The 15,250-nt window shown below is 31.2% G+C and overlaps 1 protein-coding gene across 1 annotated transcript; it reads left to right on the top strand.

Annotated features, from left to right (window-relative positions):
- Nucleotides 1–7,242: 7,242 nt before the first annotated feature.
- On the top strand, nucleotides 7,243–9,739 carry LOC123205717 (fatty acyl-CoA reductase 2, chloroplastic-like). The gene is made up of 7 exons (XM_044622738.1): nucleotides 7,243–7,634; nucleotides 7,713–7,813; nucleotides 7,888–8,056; nucleotides 8,282–8,443; nucleotides 8,626–8,704; nucleotides 9,008–9,378; nucleotides 9,528–9,739. Exons 1-7 carry the CDS (start codon nucleotides 7,411–7,413, stop codon nucleotides 9,694–9,696), a joined length of 1,275 nt encoding a protein of 424 aa, XP_044478673.1. The 5' UTR covers nucleotides 7,243–7,410; the 3' UTR covers nucleotides 9,697–9,739.
- The last annotated feature ends 5,511 nt before the right edge of the window (nucleotides 9,740–15,250 follow it).

The following is a 15,250-nucleotide window of genomic DNA, read 5'->3' as shown; positions in this document are numbered from 1 at the left end:
CTTATTCTTACTCTAATTTTTACTCAATATCAATTATTGTGAGTTCATTTGGAAGAAACAAATTTGTATTTCTGTATGCGAATTGAAAAAATCAATTCAAGAGAAAAATGTATCTATACGAATCTTAACTGAAAACTTAATTTGATTTGTTAAATGTTGTTCGTATGTCATGTAAAAGAGACATTTGAATATTTGATAATAATTTAGTAGTTAAAAAAATGTTAGAAAAATATGGGGGCATTTTGATATTACACAATATATAAAGAATTTAAATAAAATGTTAGGAATATATACATGTATTTTGATACAAGATAACATATTATGGTGTTAAATGAAATATTAGATAATTATAGGGGTAAATGAAATGTTAGAAAAATATGGGGGTATCTTGATATTACATAATGTATGAAATATTTAAATAAAATGATAAGAATAGATAGATGTATTTTGATTCAAGACAACACATTAGGGTATTAAATAAATATTAGATAATTATAGGGGGCAAATGAAATGTTAGAAAACTACAGGGGTATTTTCATATTAAACATTATAAGAAGGTTTTAAATGAAATGTTAGGAATGCATAGATGCATTTTGATACAAGACAACATATAAGGGTATTAAATGAAATGTTAAAAAATATTAGGGCATTTGATATTAAATATTGTAAGACAGTTTTAAATGAAATATTAAGAATGGATAAATGTATTATAATACAAGTAACATATAAAAGTATTAAATGAAATGTTAGATAATTATAGGGGTAAATAAAATGTTAGCAAAATATGAGAGAATTTTAATATTAAACATTGTAAAAAAGTTTTACTTGAAATGTTAAGAATAGATAAATACAATTTGATATAAGACAACATATAAGAGTGTTCAATAAAATATTAGATAATTATAGGGGGTTAAATGAAATGTTAAAAAATATAGAGGTATTTTGATATTAAACATTGTACGACAGTTTTAAATAATATGTTTAGAATAAATAGATACATGTCCTTACAATATAATATGTGAGGGTGTTAAATTAAATATTAGATAATTACAAAGGTTAAATGAAATGTTAGAAAAATATGAGAGTATTTTAACATTAACATTGTAAAACGGTTTTAAATGATATATCAAGAGTAGATAGATTCATTTTCATACAAGATAACATATGAGGATATTAAATGAAATGTTAGATAATTATAAGGGTTAAATGAAATATTAATAATATTTCATTTAATGCCCTTGTGAGATGTGCACGGGGTTTGCCTATCACATTGCTTGCCAAGTTCATTTGGGACACATTACAACGATGATTTTACAAGAGGAGAAACCATGTAAATACATACCCAATCTTTAATAATTATCCTTTGGAGCAGGTCTTTCTTCCCTTATGCTTGTTATTAACAGATGAGTTCTTGCTTTTGCAACCTGCGGATGAATACCTTAATTATGTTAACCTATAGAAAGAGGGGAAGATCAACCGTCATGTGTTATAGTCTACGCGATTGGAAGTTTGGCCAATTACAACTCTTTGGTTTTGGTGGATATATGGGCATTGTGCACTTCAATGAAATATCTTATATGTGCAAAAAATTTCAGTTTCACATATTCCATGCAAGCATGTTGCTGCTGTTGGAAGACACATGAGGCTCACACATGTCAATGCATAGGTTCATCCATTCTTAAGCACCGAGTTCTACCGTGTAATGTATGCGGAACCTGCCAACCAACTTGAAAACCAATCAAAATGGCTACATGCCCCAAAAGAAAAAGTTATCTTGTGCCCCATTCTCAATCTTTGTCAACTGGGTCACTCTTTCAATAGAAATCGACATCCTTCACAAGGGGAGATTATTACACCCAAGATATGTAATTGGTGTAAGCAACCAAGGCATATCTGAACCCAATATAAAAGCCTAGCACCAGTTCCGAGCTCCATCCCATAAGGTTCATCTAAAAGAGGTAAAATATCGAGATTTTGACAACCTTCCATTTAGTTTTATTAATTATATTATTTATGTCTTTGTTGAAATGATATGTAATCAATGTATTTTGATTAATGTTTTAGTTGAGTAATTATGTTCATATGTGATGTAATCAATTTAGTGTGAATAATTTTTTTATTTTTATAGTTGTTGGAATAAACATTACTAATGTAATTATTAGAATGAACATTTTGTGGTTTGATTAATGTATGATTTACTTATGTTTTACTTGTGTTCAAAGAGTAGTGGTGGAGTTCCAAGAGTGATGATATAATAGTTTAGAGTGTTATAAATACTTGTATATGAAGCTTAACTTATAAAAATCTATAAATTATGTTATTGAACATGAACTATATTCGAAAGATGACTCATTATATCATACATTAACTTATAAAATTTATGCAATTATTTCATATAATTAAAAGTGTCTTTCTAAAATTATATCTTGATTTTTTATTTTATATAATTTACCAATCTGGATGAAAATTCAAATAGAATAATGTTATATAAATAATTTTCATATGTAATAATAATATTAATTGGAAAATTTTTAGTATTTCACTATTAACATTTTTTCTCAAAATATTAATATTGAGAAATTTTTAAATAATACCATAATTCAAAGTTAATAACATCACAATATTCTTCTATAATGTTTTTCATGGCAAAATTATTTAAAAAATGAAATCAAATGCATAATTATATATAATGATAAACAATATATCTCATACATATAAGCATATACAATAAATATATATAGAACAACTCCAAAATCGGTAAAATACACAATGATCAAAACAAATATATATCTGTGATCTACTCGATACAGTGAAAATATAACTACAAGGTTAAACGTCGACGTATAGAGGTGGATTACTCTCGGGGAAAATCCATGTGTCCATGGCAATGCCAAACACTCTATGAAGTGTAACATAAAAATGTCATAGTCACTGGAGCATTCGCCCTGCTAAGGGACACCTTCCACTCGATGTAATGTGAGGTGATCACCTTATCATGCACGTCCAAAAGGTGTCTAGAAACCCGTTGCCTCTAATAACGCTTGTAAAAATGTCGTGTATGTTCACATCCATCATGCAAGATACTCATAACTCTTTGAGTATGATACATTGGAGTCGTATACTATAATCAACCAATCACGAAAATCTATAACTTTAGCTATCCAATATGCATAGTAGAAGTTTATAAGGATAAAAATCTATAAACATTGAGAAATTCTAATGAATACACGTGTTATATATAAGCTAATTCAAAGTAAATTATAATAGAAAAACTATTATACTATACCCTATTGACATTCCCTTATGGTTTATAAAACAAACTAGGGGTATAATCTGCTTCTATCATCTTTGTGAAGAGCTCGAGAAACTGATACTCTTCTATCAGTATGGTAGTCCAACTATCGAATGTCATCCCTATATGCCCTATGAAGAAAGTGTGGGTCATCGTCCAACTCTGTGGAATGACAACCTGCTACTCATCCTAGTACTGACGTAATATCTCCAAAAAAGAATCTACATGTTGAAATAGATATAAAAAAACTTGAATTGTATTAGTTCTTGATAAATATGTAAAACATTTAACCCAATTGAGTAAAAAGCACAACTTACATTACTAGTGAGCCACTTATGCAGCTCGACAACAATTCTATAAAAACTGTCTTTGGACTTTGCTCCAATGAAATAAACCTTATGCTCGTTGGATGCCAAAACTTTGGTGTACCATATGAGCAAATATTTCTCATGCTCTAGAGCAGAGGATGGAATGGTTCGGAGTTGTCGTTTCACCTTTGATTTTATTAGTCTTGGCACGTCAGGCTTGTGTATATGAAATATCCATTAAGTGAGTTTTTAACGGGTAATTAATTAAAATAAGCAAAATTTTAAGCGTTTATACGTTTTTAAGCCACCTTAGAAAAGTTTTACCAAAATAAGCAAACCGTATTTTTTTTACCCTTTTTACCCTTATGTTGAAAAACCAAGTAAAAATATTTTTTCTGAGAATGTGCGTCGGTTTATGACGGTTACGATGGTAGCTAGGGATTTTACAGTTAAACCCTAAATATGTCGAATGTATATGGATATTTTTTAATGTTTCGAACGCTTAAAATGATATAGTTTCGATGTTAATAGATGTCTAAAAGTGTAGCTGTTGAGAGAGAAAAGCGCAAAAAGTGAACAGTGTCATACAAAAAGTGAACAGTGCCACGCAAACTGTGAACAGTGTCATGCAAACTGTGAACAGTATCACGCAAACCACGCAAATACTCTTCACATCGTGCAAACTACTTGCAAAATCGCGCAAAAAATACTGTTCATAGACTATGATATCTACTTTTGCGCAATGTAAACAATGTTTGCGCGATGTGAACAGGTTTGCACGGTGTAAACAGTGTTTACGCAGCACTGTAAATTTGCGCAGTTTGCGTGACACTGTAAATTTGTGCGCTTTTGTCTCTCAACGGCTACACTTCCAGACATCCATTAACATTGAAACTACATCATTTTAAGCGTTTGAAACATTCAAAAACATCCATATACATAATTCGATATATTTAGGGTTTCAGTGTAAAATCTCTAGCCCCCATCGTAACCGCCATAAACCGACGCACATTCTCAGAAAAAATATTTTTACTTGGTTTTTCAACATAAGGGTAAAAAGGGTAAAAAAAATACGATTTGCTTATTTTGGTAAAACTTTTCTAGGGTAGCCTAAAAACGTATAAACGCTTAAAATTTTGCTTATTTTAATTAATTACCCGTTTTTAACATTCATTCATATATATATATATATATATGAGTACACCTTAGATCGATTTTCATACAAAAGCTTAAAGGCTTAACTAATCTTTCGTAATCAATTTTTGCATCAATTACTAACAGTCTTTGATCCCCACCATAGTATCTCCTCATGTTGTCATCTTCATACATGAGGAGGCTATCAATCGAAACTGAGAGGCACAAATAACCAAACCCTAGCAAAGCTTCGACAGATAGAAGAACAAGGGAGAATGAAAAAAAGGAAAAGAGAATAAAACCCTCAATTATAAAAGAGTTTAAATACCTAAGGTTAAGATAAACAAAAACTGCACCCGAAAATGACCAAGGTGACCATTCATAATAACTCTAATTACTAAGACATCCCTCGCTACATTATTACTCTAATACCCCTATAGTTTGAGACACAAACATTATTGAGAGATTACCTTAAAAATTAATGGATATAAATTAATGATGTGTTTGTGTAAATTGGTATGTATAAATATATATTGTATATGGTTGATAGTAATAAAAAAATACTGGAATATTTTTCACTTAAATATCCTTTATATGTTAAACTAAATTTGTTAAGGGATAAAATTGTAAAAAAAATAATATTACCTTAGTAATCACTTCATATTAGAATAATCAGATTATTTATTATATTGTTTATAGAGTGATATGATATATACTTATAATGAGTACCTATCATAATATGTCATCATGTGATTTAATATTATTTTATCATTAATTCAAAATCATAATCACATGATGACACATTAGTATAGATATTTATTATAAGTGTTCATAGTTTTATTAAATCTTTCATTACCTAACAAACAAAACAAAATAATGTCTATAATAAAATATAGTTATCAAAGTAATCTATCATTCTCCCGAAGCAAATGTACCTTGAGAGTATGAATTCATGCATGGATGTATGTTACACCTACTGGAATTATTCCAGCGACCATTGATGTCTTATTTCAGTGAACACTTCCAAATCCTCTCCATTAGTAATTACAGTGTAGATAATTTTAACAAAAATAATCTTCAACCCAAATCGCCAATAGTTCAAAGTGTCCCAAGAACACAAGCAACAAGTGGAAAGACTCAACTAAAATTCTCATGGATTTGGCTTGCAATCTAAGGAAAATATAAAACATATAGAAAAAGTTTCATTGCCCCCACTCATGAATGAATCTTCAGTCATTCGTTAGATTTTAGCATAGATGGCTGGACAGCAGTAATTTCATGGCTAAAACTATCAACAGGCTGATAGGAAAGAAGTTCATCGGTATTAATGATAGTACTCTCAGATTGTGAAAAACAATCATCTCTTGCAGTTTACCAACAAGTTGACAACCTGGATTTTCGGTACCTAATAGAACTTGATATTAAAAAAAAAAATTTGCCAACCTATGTGCCCCGGCACTGGTCAATTATTCAATCTCCCTTACATTCTCAATCGATGTAAGCCAGTTCGCAGCTCTTCTGATCTGAATTTGCTTGCATCTTTCTGCTAATAGAAAATACCAGAGACAATGAAGCCCATCCACTTCTGAAATCAGATGAGTTTTCAGTTTGTGTTCATTTTTCCCACCATTTGTAAACATGGTCGAGGCAACATATAGGATGTGGGCTATTCAGTGAAATGTTGGCTGTGCAAAATACTGTAAATGTTTTCAAGATCGAGCCGAGCCTCCCATAACTTATTTAATTTTTTTTTTTTTCACTGTAAATTCAATGAGATGTTGGCTGTGCAAAATAAATTTTAAAATAATTATTTAAAGTTAATTCTTTTCGTTCAGGATTGAGCCGAGCCTCCCATAGCTTGAGTTTGTGCTCAAGCCATAACTACTTATTATTCTGAGTTTCATTGACCCAAACTTACAATTAAAATCGAGTCAGTTGAATTTGAATTTAACTCTAAATGTAAGGAAGAAACTGAATGTGTTAATGTGTTTACACGGATTATCCAGTGCCAATCATTTTGATACAAATATATGTGGATGAACTTTTCGGTCACTAGATTTTCATGAACAGTAACCGACAGAGTTATAATTTTTTGAAATAAATTAGTTGCGTGGCTTATCAGAAACCAGTGGCACCAGTACCGAAGTAGTTCGTTCCTGGAAGAAACTAAAGAATGCCAGTAATTGCTAAATACAAATGACATTTAATGTAAGTTTGTTGGAAGGGAAACGCCGTGTTAAAATGTTAAATATATTGAACGATGAAAACGTGTTAAAATGACATTAATTTGAGATGAGAACGATGAAATTAAAATTGTTTTTATTATATATTTTGAAAAACCGTACATTAAAGACGTAACTCATCTTTAATGGGCCCCAATACAAAAGTGTAATTAATTAGCCTGACACTATCTGCGTTAAATTGAGATGACTCTTGGAAAGCTTAAAGTGTTTTCTCTGGTGAACAGGTTCAAGACCTGGAAAATCAAGAATGATAGAGAAAGAGTACATTAACATCTTGAGAGAAATGAATAAGTGGACTTTCATTAGGTAAAATATCTCATACAGTAGACTTGTATGGGAAACAGAAAATGTTTCCTTCTGTTACTTGTATGACTCCATTAACCTTTACCAACATCTGCCTCTAAGACAGACTATCTATATCCTTCAAGAATCAATGACACATAATCTAAATACACACATACTCACAACACCACAAACACACATAGCACATGACATATATTACTTAAGAAGCAAAGAGGGACTCTTAAGTAAGGTGGTTCCTATTCCGGGAAATATTGGTGAATCAAATCTTGGTATGGATCCTGATTTAATGATGGAAATAGCACAAGAGGTAGATGTAATCATAAATTCAGCAGCCAATACAACATTTGATGAGAGGTTCCTCCTCATCTTTAATAATTTTTGGGATATCCAAGTTCATTTTATATAAACTAATGCTTGGATTACTCAACGTAGATTTGATGTAGCCGTAAACATAAACACAAGAGGGCCATCTCGAGTACTTGATTTTGCAAAGAAGTGCAAGAAACTTTGTTGTTTCATACATGTATCAACTGGTAACTAAATCTAGCTTATGAGTACAAAATAATGTAGTTTATATATCTAGGCTGATCAACTTTTTCTTGTGCAGCATATGTTAATATAGAAAACGTCGGAGAGACTCTCAACCCCAAAAGCTCACCATTATTACACCCTCCTCTGGATGTTGATGCTGAAGTGAAGTTGGCTTTGGATTCAAATCTTGCTTTTCATGGAGATGAAGAAATAGCTCGGAAAATGAAAGAAATGGGTTTAGAAAGGTGATTACTTTAGTTAAATTAATTATGTTTTAACCTTTCTTCATCAGTGAGATTTTTTTTCCGTTCATAATTTCTTTTTGTCGTTTCTTCTTCAAAGATAAGTAATTAAGATGATGTGAAATAATACGATGTTGTTAATTATGTTAAACGTTAATTAATTTGTAGATATATTTTTTGGGTTTAATTTCTCTATAATTAATTGATGGAAAGTTTTGTATTCCACAGGGCTAGAAGTTACGGGTGGAAAAATGTTTATGAATTTAGCAAGGCAATGGGAGAAATAATAATTGATAAGAATAGAGAAGAAATCCCAGTTGCTATTGTTCGTCCAAGTATTATTGAAAGCACTTTTGAAGAGCCTTTCCCTGGATGGATACAAGGGTTCAGGTAGTTCCTTCAAAAGTTTTACTTTATTTATATTTAGTAGTTTATATTTGACCACTTCAAAACTCAAATTTCTGCTATATCCTTGCCATGATGTAAATTGGATAGTATTTGAGTTGTGTCCTTTCGATTACTCTTTTATTAATAAAGAATTACTAACCAGCTCTCATGAATATGATCATTAGAATGGTTGATCCATTCATTTTGGCTGTCGGAAAAGGCTACCTCCCTGCCTTCATAAACCCTGAGACAGTCGTAGATATAGTAAGTATCCAGATTCTTCTTTTATATATATATATATACACACTACTTCATTTTATCATAGAAAAAAAAAATTGAAATGCTTGAAAAAATTTAATGTCCACTAAAATCATCAGCATTTTAATTTATACTTCCTTTTGGTTACAATCCAATAATCATAGAAAAAAAAGTTGATATACTTCTTCAATAAACTCGAAATTACTCTTCATAAATTTTCATTTCAAGAATAGTCTTCCCTTAAGAATATATAAATTAAGACTACAATAATATTTTTTATAATGCTTATAAAATGAGTTAATAATACAGGTTCCAGTTGATATGGTTGTGAATGCAATTATTTCTACAATGGCAAAGCATGGAATTACTAGGAAACCAGGGCTTAACATCTACCACATTACGTCTTCTAGAGTAAATCCAGTGACGATGAAATTCTTATTTGACACGTTCTATGAACATTTCAAGTCCTCTCCAATCAGGGACATGAATGGAAAAGAAGTGAAGATTAAAAGAGTCAAATTTGTTAGCTCATCGAAAGAAATCTTCTCACTTATCTCTAAAGAGAATATCACAAAAGATACGAATGTTTCTCCAGAACTTGAAAGAAAATTACGTGAGAAAAAAATAGAGCAAATTAGAGACTTGATGAAGATGTATGAACCATATTTATCTTCACAATGGTAAGATATCTTTTTATCCTTGAGTTTACATGTTTAGATAGTGTTAGATCTTTAAATTAATTACTTCAACAAATTAACTTAGAAGTTTGACCATGTTATTTGATTTTTAGTGAATTGGTTATTTCCTTGAAATTTTGTATATTGATTAGGTTTGAAAGCAGCGATACCTTCAAATTGTGGGAAGCCATGTCTTTAGAAGAACAGTTGAGTTTTGGATTTGACGTTAAGAGGTTGGATTGGAAGGACTATTTTTCCAAAGTTCATATTCCAGGTGTAAGGAAATATGTATTCGAAAGTAAATTGAGGCCAAAATTGTAAATTGTAATATTTATATTTTTCCAAAGTGAATTGGTTAATTGCATGAGTCGTAAGCTGCCATCAAGTATAAAAGGCAGACTAAACACAATTTCTCATTTCAATGAAAATGTTTCCCCATTGATCTCATAAAATATCTCAGAAACAAACCATAGTTCTACTGTTAACCTTGAATTTCTGATTCAGGTTTTTTTGCTATTTTTGCTACTATTCTCACTGTTACTATAAAGTAAACGCCACTTTCAGTGGTGTGTATTATGTCAATTCAAAATGTTTAATTAATTTATGTTGTGTGTAATTGTGAACTACAGTGGCTTAAATTTAGTTTGGTAACAAATTGAAAGTTGTGAAAATTAATTTAATTGATATTATGTGTTGTAGTTGAGTTGAAAGTTGTTTAATTCAATCTTGTGTATGATTGAAATTGCTTAATTGGTATTATAGATGACTGTAGAGTTGTTTATTAATTAATTTAATATGGTGGTTGTAGTGGTTGTTAATGATTATTGTTCAAAAATTATAATAGTAAATCACTTTATTATGAATATGGTATAAAGAGATTATGTCATTCAAATATTCTTGGCTATTGTGTATAATGTGATTTGTGCTCTACCTAAGCAATATCTCATGTAAGGTATGACAAATTTAAGTTATCTGTCTATACAGTATTTCATATCTGGTATGACAAATTTAAGTGTTCTGTCTATGTGGTATTTCATGTTTGGTATGACAGATTTAAGTGTTATGTCTATGCAATATTTCATGTCAACCATGATAGATCTAAGTGCTCTACCCATGTGAGATTACAATATATCGGGTATAACAATTCTCTCCCACTCTCCTTGTGTAAGGACACCCCTTAGGCATGATAGATTTTTCTTCAAGATAATAGAAGTGGTAAATAGTTCAGATGATTGTTTGGTGGGATGCCTAAATATATATAAATATATATATAGTAAACAAATTACAAGTTGTCGAATGTCAATCCTCTACTTAATATGATATTTCCCTAAATATATATTTGTAACTATATGATGTCTGTTAGGTAATTGTTTCAAATTTTAGTATGCATAGAAACTTGTAAGTTAATTAATTACATACCATAGTGGTTATAATATAGTGTTAAATATATGTTATAGAAATTCTTAAAAAGTTTTATAGGATATGCCTTAGCCTTATAAGCCCCATAAGTGTGTTTAGGAGGTTATGGGATTAGCGATTCGAGGTGGATCTTGTCAACTTGGTATTAGAGCATGAGTTTTAGATTTTAAGGTCATTTCATGAAGCATGCATATAAGTTTTTTTTCTAAAAATCAAGTTAATTGCATCTTGTAGAAATTAACATGAAAAGACATGACTAACCTCGCATGAGACCTATTAAGGATTTGTTAACTCCTTAAATTGCAAGAAGGGATAATAAGCCCATAGATGAAGTAATAGAAGAGTCGGTCACCTATGGACTAGATTCTCAAGTACCACCTGTAGACTCAGTTGCACATAGTCCTAATGCACTTGTTGAACCAATAGTTGAGCTGAATATGGAACCTCAAATGGTAGGATTAATATGGAGCAGATTATCAGTAGATTAGCTCAGTTAGTCAATAGAGTGGCTTAAAATCAGATTGCAATGCATCCAGAGAGTGTCAATACCATTAAACATACAAGGATATTAGAAGCAAAAACCTTTGATGGGACTAGAGATCCTACAATTGTAAAGTCATGGATAATTAGAACCAAACATATATTTAAGGTGACAGAGTGCTCAAACTCTCAAAAACTATGGTTTATTACTTTTCTCTTGGAGGGTAAAACATATCATTGGTGGAAAATGGTATAACAAAAATATAGAGATTCTACAATAATAATTTGGGAAAACTTTTATCAAGAGTTCTCAGATCACCACTACTCAAGGGTATATTAGGCTGCTAAAAGAAATGAATTTATTAGACTGACCCAAGGAAGTATGTCGATGGAGGAATAGATGAAGAAAGTTATTAAGCTCTCTCTATTTGCCCTGTTGATTATAGAAGAGAGAGAGAGAGAAATGTAGAAAATTTGAAAAGGGTCTTTGAAGACGAATTAAAACAGCAATGAAGGCAACCATGAGAGTTAAGGGAAGCCTCAAAGAAATAAAGAAAAGAGAATCTCAAGGACAAAAGTGAAAGGTTAGTGGTTGGACAACAAGTGGGCATAAAGACAAAATATAGAAAAAAGAAGGCAAATTTTCTAGGCAAACAAGTGAATCTTTTCAAAGTGTGAGATCTAGTTCTTGAAGGGGTCAAAAGTAATTTCAAGGACAACAATCAATAGGTAGTAACACTTGGAATCAAGGGTCCTTGGGAAGCATGCCTCAAGGTAGAACGGGTCAATACTCTCAATGTAATAGTTATGGTAGATTCCATTCAAGACAATGTAAGAGAGGGGCATCGAGTTGTTATCATTGTGGACAATTTGGTCATTTTAAAAAAAATTGCCTTATGCCATTTCAAGGTAGGAGTGTCACTCAAAGATTAGTCAAACAAAATTTCCAAGGGAATAGTGGTCAATATCAAAGACAACAAAGGTCTCAAATTGGGGAAAGGTCTAATATGGATACTCAAGGGTAGGCTAATAGTACTTATAGTGGCAGTGGTTGACATAAAGGATTGAGATGACCTCAAGCTCAAGCACATGTTTTCACTCTGACACAATAAGGAGTATATGCCTCTCCATATATGGTTGTGGGTATGTTACTAATCTTTGACTGAAAGGCTTTCACTTTAATTAATCTTGGTTCTACTCATTCTTTTGTTTCATATACATTTGCTAAGTATGTCAATAGAGAGTTCGAATGCTTGGAATGTGAATTAGAGATAATTATTCTTGTAGGAGAGTCAATTTCAAAAGAGAATATGCATAAGGGTAGCATGGTAAGGGTGGGTATCCATAAGTTAAAGGCATATTTGATTCTTTTGGACATCTAAGATTTTGATGTGATTTTAGGTATGGATTGGTTAGATTATCACCGTACTACCATTGATTGTTTTCATAAAAAGTAAACTTTAGAGAGTCGAGAAAACCAGAGTTCATTTTTTATGGAAAGCGTCGCATTATTCCTTCTTGTGTTATCTTTGTGGTTGTCGCTAGACAATTTTTTCAAAAGGAATATCAAGCTTATCTAGCACATGTTATGGACACTAGAGTTAGAGAATCAAAGATAAAAGATATTCCAGTGTTAGAGATTTCATAGATGTATTCCTTATTAATCTACCTAGGCTACCACCTAATAGAGAGATTAAGTTTTCAATAGATTTGATTCCTAGTACAACTCTCATATCATTGGCCTTTTATAAAATGACTCTTCATGAGCTAAAAGAATTAAAGGTACAATTGCAAGAGCAAGTGAAGAAGGCATTTATCAAGCCTAACATATCTCCATGGGGAGTACTAGTGTTATTTGTTAAGAAGAAAAATGGAACTTTTAGATTATGCATTGATTGTAGACAATTAAATAAAGTGACAATTTGTAACAAGTACCCACTGCCTCAGATTTCATCTTTGTTCAATCAGTTACAAGGTGTTAAAGTTTTCCCTAAAATAAAATTGCACTCAAGATACAATCAACTAGAGATTAAAGAGTCAGATGTTTCAAAAACTGCTTTCAAAACTCATTATAAACATTATGAGTTATTGGTGATGCCCTTTGGATTAACTAATGCACTAGAATCATTTACGGATTTGATGAATAAAGTGTTTCACTCCTTCTTAGATTGATTTGTAGTGGTATTTATTGATGATATTTTGGTTTATTCTCAAAACAAGATAGAGCATGAAGAACACCTTAGAATGATCCTATAAACTTTATAAGACAAACCATTTTATACTAAATTCAATAAGTGCCAATTTTGGCTAGACAAAGTTGCATTTTTGGGACATGTCATTTCAATAGATCATGTCTATGTTGACCCATATAAAGTGAAAAGAGTTTTGAAATGGGAGAAACCTACCAATGTTATAGATATTAGAAGTTTTCTCGATCTTGTTGGGTATTATCGAAGATTTGTTGAAGGATTTTTTTAAAATAACAGCACCGTTAACTAGACTAACTCAGAAAGATGTAACGTTTGAATAGGATGATGAATTTGAATGATGTTTTCAAAAGTTGAAAATAAGATTGACTTGAGCCCTTATACTTACCTTACCTTCAGGTACAAATAAATTTGTGGTATATAGTGATACATCCAAATAAGATTTAAGTTTTGTATTGATATAACATGGGAAGGTGATAGCTTATGCCTCTAATTCACTCAAGAAGCATGAGATAAAAACTTCTAATATCTGTAACATTGGCAAGTCTCTAATTCAAGAATATTAATAACCATCCTTCAAATTTAACCTATCTTAATCAATCAAATTTATGAAATGCAACATTTAAACCCTTATCTGATGAAGTTGAAGAATGAAGTAACGGACTGCAAGTAGATTTTATAGTAAAAGATGATACCAAATCACAAGGAGTTAGAAAAGGAAATTTTAGAAGAGGTTCATGCATCAACCTATGACTTACATCTAGGTAGTACTAAGATTTATCATACCTTGAGGGATCATTATGGTGGCAAGGAATGGAAAAAGAGATCACGAGATTTTTTTCTAGATGCTTAGCATGCTAGCAAGTTAAAAGCTAAACATCAAAGACTAACTAGACTTTTGTAACCGTTTCCTATTCCTCAATGGAAATAAAAGCATATTACCATAAATTTTGTGTTAAGTTTTCCTTGGACAAAGAATGGGCATGATAACATTTAAGTCATTATGGATCGCCTAACAAAGTTAGCCCACTTCCTTCTAGTCAAAGCCATACACCCACTTGATAAGTTGGCAAGTATTTATGTAGCAGAGATTGTATGCCTTTATAGTGCTCCATTATCTATAGTATTAGACAAAGATCTTAGGTTTACTTCTGGATTTTGGCTAAGTTTACAAAATTTTTTTGGTATAAAGTTTAAATTCAGCACAACCTTTCACCCTTAAACTAATGGGCAGTCAAAATGAACTATCCAAACATTAAAAGATATGTTAAGGGCTTACCTTATGGAGTTAAGGGGAAGTTGTCATAATTACTTGCCTTTAGCAGAATTTGCCTATAATAATAGTTATTAAAGTAGCATTGGAATGCCTCCATATAAAGCCTTGTATGCTAGGAAATTCAAAAATCTAATGTGTTGGAATGAAATAAGTGAGAAAGTATTACTAAGCCTTGAGATTGTGCAAGATACTAATGAAATGATTTGTCTTATTCGAAAAAGGCTAAAGTAGCTCAAGATAAGCAAAAAAGTTATGTTGATAAGCACAGGAGAGAATTAAAGTTCTAAGCGGGTGAAAGGGTGTTTCTATGAGTTTTACCTTGGAAAGGTATATTAAGATTTGGAAAACGAGGTAAATTAAGCCCAAGATATATTGGCCGATATGAGATTCTTGAAAGAGTTGGTGTTATTGCAAATCGATTGGTCTTACTAACTGAATTTTATAAGATCCATAACATTTTTCATGTTTCCATGCTTCACAAGTATGTACCTGA

This window comes from Mangifera indica, unplaced genomic scaffold (genome assembly GCF_011075055.1).
Source record: "Mangifera indica cultivar Alphonso unplaced genomic scaffold, CATAS_Mindica_2.1 Un_0013, whole genome shotgun sequence".
NCBI lineage: Eukaryota > Viridiplantae > Streptophyta > Magnoliopsida > Sapindales > Anacardiaceae > Mangifera > Mangifera indica.
Note: the sequence above shows the minus strand (reverse complement) of the source record. Positions and strands in the feature narration are given on the sequence as shown.